Source organism: Anguilla anguilla, chromosome 1 (genome assembly GCF_013347855.1).
Source record: "Anguilla anguilla isolate fAngAng1 chromosome 1, fAngAng1.pri, whole genome shotgun sequence".
NCBI lineage: Eukaryota > Metazoa > Chordata > Actinopteri > Anguilliformes > Anguillidae > Anguilla > Anguilla anguilla.
In genome coordinates, this window is record NC_049201.1 from 72,021,803 (window position 1) to 72,031,016 (window position 9,214).

A 9,214-nucleotide genomic window follows, 5' to 3' on the forward strand; every position below is an offset into this window, starting at 1 on the left:
AACGTCAGTGGGCTAATTTACCTAATCTTCGCGGTACTTTAGACCCCGGTGGAAACGCAGACAACCATTGGCTGAAGGAACCTTTTAGTTCCTGGTAAAGTAGTTCCTGGGACTGAAAGTTCCGGGTAATTTCGGTGGAAACGCGGCTATTGACCAACTGAGGTACAGGTCAACACCTCAGCCCAAGCATGACCCAAAAGGAGAAATTTTAAAAGTCTTTTCATCTCACTATTTAATCTATTTAGCAAATTTTGGAATGCTCAGTCTTATTTGAAGGCCTGCCCAGAACGCTGAAACATCTTCTGTCAGCTCAAGAGAGAGAAAGTGTGGTGGGTGTGCCCTCCGAGGCCAGTAGAGCCAACTGCTTTTTTTTTGTTTGTTTTCGCCCAGCAGCCCATTGGCAGAACTGCATAGTTATTTCAATACTTATGCATTCTGGCCAATATCATCCACTCAGGGACTGATTTCATTCCAGTGGGAGGGCCTACACAATTTGACTCCAGATGTTGAAGAATGCTGAACTGAGAATGATGCTTTAGCAGATAGCTTGTTGTTGTTTGTTTTCTTTTTTTTCCCCTCTTTTTTCTTTAAGTAGGCCTATAATATTAGGGAACTGGGCTTGTAACGCAAAAGTTGTGGGTTCCTTGAGCAAGGCAGGCCTCCTTTATCTGAATTGTTTCTGTGAAATGCCCAACTGAATAAATAGATTGTAGGCTATGTAAAAAATGTCATCTGTGTAAGTCACTCCAGAAAAAAGTGCTGAAATGTAGTGTACCAGGGAAATTAATGGAGAATAAATAAATAAACAGTTAAATTATTGAAAAACTTTGCTAAGATTACAGTTTGTGGCACGTAACTTTAACAAGTTCAAAATAAACTTGAACCCCATAATGGTGTAGCGTCATCGAGAGAGAAAAAACTGGTGAATCTTGATATAGGTGTTTATTCATTTATTTACTTATATTTTTGAGTCAAAATGGGCGTCTGAGCCGTCAGTGCGGACCTGAGAAATTTGAGACCGGGGTGACGTGCCTACGCTTCTTCCCACACAGTTCCGCCCTTTTCTAATCACGGGAAGGAGGAAACGTATGGGTTGCGGTGCAGTTTTACAAAATAAACTTTTAATTAAACTTAACTTCGATGCCTGGATTACCGGAGAACGAATGAAATTTTCTATAATTCGCACAAACGTGGGATTCTTTTTTCCCCCCAAGGTAAGTGAATTGATTTCACGATAGTATCGTCGTCGGATAATGAGTGGGTGCAAAACCGAAAGTAACTAATATCGCTACATGATAAGCAAACGAATGTTTTGAGGTTGAGTTGAGGTTTGTCATGGGAGGAAAGGGCTAGCTAAGATGTTTTTATCCAGGAAAGATCTCAATTTATCGCCGATATCTCGCGCTAATTCAGTTTTTAGGAGACGGATAGCAAATGGTGCGTGTATTACGAAATAGGTGCTTATACGGTGTTCGAGGAAATGGGAAGCGAAATAATTCTGGTTCTAGAACTAACTGAATCAACTCCAATTATTGCACTGTAAGTGTCGGAATCCGTTTGTGTCTAACTTTCTTTTTTCTCTAGTTTCCTATGGCGTGAGTGACAAGTTGAGAAATAGAGGATGGACAGAGGACAACACAGAGGAAAATGGAAGAAAAAATGTTGTTTTACTCTGTTTTTTTCGGTGAGCAAGTCTTTCACACTGTGGTTGTCTTGTAAAATTATCCTTTTATTTTGCTTTTCATTTTGGGTTTCTTTTTCAGCGCCCGTAGGCCTACTGAGCAAGCAAGCAAACGCACTGACCCTTTAATGCGTCGAGGTTGGGGTACAGTATTTACAGTAGGCTACAGAAGTTAATTATTACATCCGTTGTTTTGACTAGGGCACTGAGAGAATCTCGAGCTCCACCACATGGGTTGTCTCCCTGAATTTCACTTTCCAGTTGTCACTGCTTGCATCCCCAGTTCAGAAATCATTTGGCAGTCAATACATGTAGCTAAGTGTAGTATAATGGGTGCTGATATTGCAACCAAAAGGTTATAGTTTCGATTCCCATGTGGGACACTGCCATTGTACTCTTGGGCAATACTTAGCCCGCGTTGCTTCAGTAGCCTATACATCCAGCTGTATTAATGGATGCAATGTAAATGCTGTTCAAGTCGCTCTGGATAAGAGGGTCTAACAAATGGCCGAATGAAACATCAGCAAACGCACAATTCAATACCGGCAAACACATCCAGCTGATACGTTGCTTGCTGATGAATTTAATTGATTATAAACATATTGCGACTTACAATAGACCAACGTATTGAATCTTACAAAATGCCGATTACAATACCGATTAGCCTACAATAGAAAAAACACAAAATAATTTAGACAAAAAATAATTGATAAACCAGTCTTGTTTCTTTTGAATAGTGCGAGATTATTTTATTACGGCATTCTGGTTTGAGATTTGGAAAAGGAAGGATTCCGGGAAACCAGTAGTGAACCAGAACCAGCTGATGAATGCGTTTCAAACAGTAGCACAAGTTCACAGAATGATAAACCATCAATATTGAAAAAATCAACAAATTAACCGAAAATCTCACTGCCTGTCACCAACTCTATCATGAGAAAAAAAAATGTTCAGTCATGCTCACCAATTTCTGAAGCTGTCAGGATTTGTTTTTACCCACAACAAGTTTGCAGTCTGACTGTAGAAAATCATCCCCTTGCTTCTATACTTTAATGAAGACTCTTGGAAAATGTCCAAATGAGTCTTTGGATACAAATATTAAAATCGTTCCCATTTTAGCACTGGGGCTGTGACATTTGTTGCAGATTCTCTCAATACTCTGAGAAAAGTATCTTTTCATGGGCAGATTTTTGCACATCAACACAAACTGAGAAAGAGTTGGTTACCAGCTAACAATTATAATTAAATTTTTAACTACAAAAGTTTGGTAACTGCCCTTCTAACTCAAATGTGACAATCATAGTTTCCTCTACTTTTAGTTTAGCTGGTCCTGCTGTGAACAACTTGTTTTTTATTTGTATTATTGTATTAATTTTTTTTATTTATATGTAGCCTACATTGCTGAACTTCAAGATTCCAGGTGCTGCTTGTGTGTTTTTGTTTACTTTTTAGAAGAAAAAATATATTTAAAACATTTCATCAGGTGATATTGTTTTTATTTGCCTAAATATTAATGAACACAGCCTTACATCAGTCTTTGAGCATTAAAGCTAAATTGCTTTCTGTTTGTATTTAATTTTGTTTCCAAAAAAGAGGTGGCCAACGAGGAGCATACCCGCTTCTGGTTTTCATGCCAACTTCTGGCCTTAATTACTTCATTAGCCCCAGCATTTATGCCGTCTGACATTTTTGCTGCATTTTTGAAAAGCCCACAAATGGCGGCCAAACATGGGTCTTGTGTCCCTGTGTGAAATGTTTCTCTGCAATCTAATCTGTGAGCGATCCAATCCAGTGCTGGCGTATGCTAAAGCAATAAGCCACAAGAGGCCATGGTTTACAGTGATTTTAGAACAGCTAAGGCACGACGCGGAGTGGAGTGCCTAAAACCCCCTTAGCTGTTGTAAAATCACTGTTAACCACGGCCTCGCGTGGCTTATTGCTTTTATGAAACGGTTACTACATATACCTTCCACCGTTTCATAACATAAACACACAGCAACAAAAAATGCAATAATTTATTGATAACAAATAATCATTCTTCCGCCAAGCAATGTAGTTCTTCAGCGACATTTAGCAGAATGGTTGCCAAGCAACACACAGACATGAAAACAGCGAACGGACCACACTGTATGGGTGACTAATTGGCGTAGTAATACTGAAATTGTAATGCGGTCACAGGTGTGTGTTTATAGAGTGTTTTACAACGGCTTCGAATGCGGCTCAGCCAATCAGAATCAAGGACCGGAACAATCCGTTTTATAAAGCCAGTTAGCTCACTTAGCCAGGGTAATTGGTTGAAACAAAAAGCTGCATACACACCAGCCCACCAGCATCGGAATTGCCCACCCCTAATCCACAGTGTATGAATTCATTCCGATTGAAGAAAACAGTTTCATGTCCTTTTGGCGTTGTTTGACTTTTGAATATTCAGATCTGTCTGGATGTGTGTGCTGCTGCGGCTGTACCAGCTAGCTGCAAGGGCGATGAGTTTCGCAGCTCGAAAGGCCACTGCTGTAACAAGTGTCCACCAGGTATGTCACGTCAAATGTCACCCGGAATACACAGTGACTGGGCGACTATAACCGTGTCCTGCATGTCTTATATCTGCATATCTTGGTCTCGTTGTTAGTTTTTCTAGTGTTTCTGTCCAGTTCCGTCCTTCATTATGCCAATGTCCCTCCTCTCTAGGATTCATTCCTGTGGAGGAGTGTGAGGGACCACGTCTGAGGACCAACTGCTCCGTCTGCCCCAGTGGGCAGTACATGGAGAGGACCAACTACGCCAGAAACTGCTTCATCTGTCGAACATGTAAACCCGGTAAATAAATGTATAAATAAATAAAACATTGTGCGTGTGGGACAGGACTATGTTAATTTGCATCTTATTTTTAATGATAACCATCCTTCGTCATCAGCATTGCCACTGTTAATATGTCTCTTATTTGTTGATAATATGAGGATGAAATGTTGAAGAGATATTTTTGCCCTGTTTTCCTTAGAGAATTATGAAAAGGAGTCCTCACCTTGCGAACCAACAAAAAACACAGTATGTGAATGTCAAGATGGCTACGCCAAAATCTATATCGACCGCAATACCTGGGACTGCATTGCACAGAAAGTGACAACTTGTTTGCCCCCGAAAGATGTTGAAGGTGAGTCGAGGGGCAGGGGTATTGTGGGAGAAACGTTTGGGGGTGGAAGCCAGTTGGGAAGCAGATGTGAGTGTGCGTATGTCCGTAAGAGCGGTGCAGTGGGGTTAGGGGTGTAAATGTCTTATTGTCTTGCATCAGGTGTCATTCTTTCATCTGTGTGTTGTGAACAGGTTTCCCTTTCTGTCTCCTGGTGACTGTGGCTAAGGCTTTTGTTGAAGACTAGTTACTCTCTCACCTTGAGCTTTGAGAGCGTTGTACTTGCTGTGATCAGCACTCTCACAGGTCTGCACCCATCCTGCTCATCAACCCTCTTTCTCTGTTTTTTTCCCTCCCACCGCAGAGCCAAGCTATCATTGGTCCTTCTTTGTGGGTGTGGCTTTAGTCGCAGTAATCGCTGTGGTACTCCTGGTGTTTGGGATTTATAAGGTCCTGAAGAGATTTAAGAGCGGGGTCAGGGAGTCGCCGGGTCTTCTGGAACCTGCCCCAGCTGAGAGTTCCACTGAAGCAAGTACCGCTGCTGCTAATGCTCCCCGTTACACGTCAGTACAGTGGTTAGGGAAGTGCGCTTGTACCCTAGAGGTTGCAGGTTTGATTCCTAAGGTAGGACAGTAACATTGCACCCATGACAGAAAGGTGCTTACCCTGATGTGCTCCAGTATACATATACATAGCTGTGTAATTTGCTACTAGTGTCTGATAAATGCCTAAATCGTCAAAAATGTATTACACTAAGCGCTGTAGCGTTGGTCAGCTCTCCCATGTAAAATAGCGATTTTTGAACCTCGATATCTCCGCTATTTCCAAACCAATCTAAATGCCATTTCACAGATGGACTAGAATTGCCATGCACTCCATTTAACTATTTAAGTATAGCTACGTTACGCCATTAATGTGTTTTGGATACCCCTGGAAAATTAGAATTAAAAATGCCGCCTTTTTTGTGCAAACATTACTCAATTTAAACTCAACGGATCCTGACACAAGACCCCTCATTCTATCGGTCATTTTGAGACATGCATGCTTTTTTATATTTCCATGTCTATAGACTTTAAATTAAATGTGAATGAGTCTTCAAAATTCTAAATTTGGACACAACATGCCCGTAGACCTAACAAGGTGAGAGACAATGCTACAGTAACTGGACAGCGAATTACAGCTGGGGTGACAAATGTTCGGTTTTTAGTAACTAGGATCTTTGTGACAACTCTCATGTAAAGCTAACTAGACTAGCCCTGACTAACTGTCTCACTAGCTATTTTTTATGTCTAGCTAGCGCTAACATTTCAGAGCGTATTCCTAGTCAGCTAGCCAGCTAGGTGTAAAAATTAATAAAACGTTGCATACATGTTGTGAATGCAAATTTTTGGCGTCTAAACTACTAGACTACTTGATGTTGTTAAATTAATTGTAAGCTTATTTGATTATTTGATCTGTGGAAGTAAAAAATCTTTTTTTTAAATGAGAAATTCAGAGTTTCAAGTACAGTAGACATCATACAGAGCTGTAGGCTAGCAGTTGTCGAAGACCTGTGCTGATATCTCACGATGGAGCGCAGGCTGATGTTAGTGTTGGGGCCGATCAATTTCATTTCCTGACTTTTGAGTCTTTTTGGCAAATTCAAACATTTCAACTTTAAACATAGTTTCTTTGTGATTAATACATCATAACATGACCTGGCCTAAGAGGGAGCATCCTTACAGCATGATTTATGTTAGGAATAAGTGTTTATTCTCATAGGAGTGTAATATTTCATGTTTGTCACCCATAGAAATTACTCATCAGTTCCATTCCCAAAACGGATTCCTCCATCCAAGAGAGCACTCCTGTTTTCAGCGTATTTCCTGGCAATAGGACACCCGATCTACCACCTCAACTGCCAGATTGCATCCCCCAAGAATTCAAGTGTAAGTGTGTGCGTGCTGCGTGCTTGTGCACGTGCGCCTGTGTGTATCGCTGTCCCATTCACTTGGTATATATGTGTGTGTTTTTGGCTGACATATAGTCACTGTATTTCGTCATTTGTTTGGGGAACGGCAGTGATTACGTGAATTATTCTTTTAATGCCATCATTGATTTCAGTCTCAAAACAAGTCATCTGCACCTGCATGCATGCAAGTAGATGCACATGCAGACTGAAATACAGTTGCCGTTTTGTCAAGTTTATTTAGTAAAAAAAACAGTCCCATACAGACAGTTGATATGGATTTAAAAGCCTCTCTCTCTCTCTCTCCCTCCCTCTTTCTCTCTTCAGTTTCTCCTTTTGTCTACTTTTTGCTGGACCACGTTCCTGCAGACCGCTTCAAGGAGCTGGTGCGACACCTGGGTGTTTTGGAGCGGGACATTGAGAGGGCGGAGAGGGACAATCGCACCTTTAAGGAGAGCCAGCATCAGATGCTGAGGGTGTGGGGGGAGCGTGGGGGCGGGGGGGTGAAGGGGATCCTCCCTCTCCCCGTGGTTTTGGAGCTGCTGAGCACGCTGAGGATGATGGGGCTGGGGGGCTGTGCTGAGGCCATCGAAGAGAAGTACGGCATTCAGTAGCGCCAAACGGGCGCGCTCGAGGGTGCGCACGTGCGCGCACACACAGTGACACGCATATACACACGTGCACCCGCGCACACGCGCACGCGCAGACACAGATACAACACAGACATGCACGCACGCACACAAACATGCAGTCACACAGACACAGATACACACGCACATGCATGTTCTCTCTTTCACCCACACACACACACACACACAAGCACGCACGCACACATACACACACCAGCACGCACGCACACACACACACACACACAAGCACGCACGCACACACACACACACACACACACACCATCACGCATGCACACACACACACACACACACACACACACCAGCACGCACACACACACACACACACACAGCCAAATAAACACACGGGAGTTTCACTGCAGTACAAAGCAGCATTGCAAATGATTTCATGTACAAACATATATTCTGATGTACTAAAGACAACCTGGCAAATGCCACACTAACATAACTAATATAGCTGAAATATAACCTGTATATAGATTTATATGATATGTCCCTCCTTTGATTGGTTGGGCTAAAGGAGGCGGATCCTGTCTGAGGTCCTGCCCACTCCTCCAGTCTAAAGCCAGTGGTGGGGGAAAAAAAGCTCCAAGTGTCCTGCACCAGAGCTCAGAACATTCCGTCTGAACCTCTGGGGCTTATTTCACCTGGACATACCCTGTTCAACACATCTTTTACAAATCGCATATCGCATATCACGCATCACATATCGCATATGACATATCGCGTATCACATATTACATATCGCGTATCACATATCGCGTATCACATATCGCGTATCGCGTATCACATATCACATATCACATATTGTATGCTGAAGCACGATCCTCAGGCCGTAATCCTCAGGTCCCTCTGACAGACACATGGGGTACTGAAACCTTTCACTGCTCTGTTGCCAAAAACTTGAATACTCGCGATTGCCAGAGAGCTCATTTTTCACCTGGCGACCACTCGGCTGCCGGTGTAGACCATGCGCGGCCGTTACTACGGTTATTCCTGGTTGAGAACTTGACGGGGAGGAGCGCGAGAGTGTGCAGGCTGGGAGAGATGGAGTGGGTGGGTGGGTGGATGGGTGGGTGGGTTTTGGTGGAGGAAGGGAACAGTGTGTGAAGGGAGTGGGTGGAAAAAAAGAGGAAGAGGAAGAGGAAGATGTGACACTTCTCCCTCTGCACACTCCTGCCTTACAGAAGGGGCATTTGATGTACAGTGTAAAGTTTCTAATGCATTAAGTATCTAGTGCAATACGAGTCCCAACTGAAACACACCAGCGAAACAGACAAAGCTATCGAACCCACGTTACCTGCTTAAAACATAATTATGGACAAATGCGCGTATATTTGGATTCGCTGTTATCGGACAGAGATGTAGGCTACTCGCTTGCTTGCCTACAGGATTTGGCAAAAGTTTAATTTTTCAAGCGTGGCCTACGGTATGCAGTCATGCTATCAGATAAATACCCATAAAATGGCCAGAAGAAGCAGTGGTTTTGATTGTTTGCCCGTTACAATCAATGTTTGCCTACGGCAATGCTTTCCGGTGCACGTTTCAGACCACGCCTGGCCAAAACACTCTGATTGGTTGGGGGAAAATACAGCTATCCCGGGAAGGTTGCCTCCTTCGTTTACGTCTAGAACGTCAAGGCGTCGGCCAGGCTCTGTTGAGCAGAAGTGAAAAAAGCGACTGGCTGGCGAGGTCGGGCCACACCTAACAGGCCATTGGGTAGGCCTCGGAGGATGGAATGGTTCCGTTCTGTCAATCGGGTGCCTCTGACCTGCCTGCTGCAGTTGATTGGTCAGTATAGCCTATGGACTGCA

At 43.1% G+C, this 9,214-nt stretch overlaps 1 protein-coding gene across 1 annotated transcript; it reads left to right on the forward strand.

The window, feature by feature from the left end:
- Nucleotides 1-1,032: 1,032 nt before the first annotated feature.
- Nucleotides 1,033-7,521, forward strand: tnfrsf1a (tumor necrosis factor receptor superfamily, member 1a). Its single transcript, XM_035403665.1, has 8 exons — nt 1,033-1,214; nt 1,585-1,684; nt 4,110-4,209; nt 4,367-4,495; nt 4,677-4,829; nt 5,170-5,333; nt 6,598-6,733; nt 7,081-7,521. The coding sequence occupies exons 2-8, from the start codon at nt 1,622-1,624 to the stop codon at nt 7,365-7,367; spliced, it is 1,032 nt and encodes a 343-aa protein (XP_035259556.1). The 5' UTR covers nt 1,033-1,214; nt 1,585-1,621; the 3' UTR covers nt 7,368-7,521.
- The last annotated feature ends 1,693 nt before the right edge of the window (nt 7,522-9,214 follow it).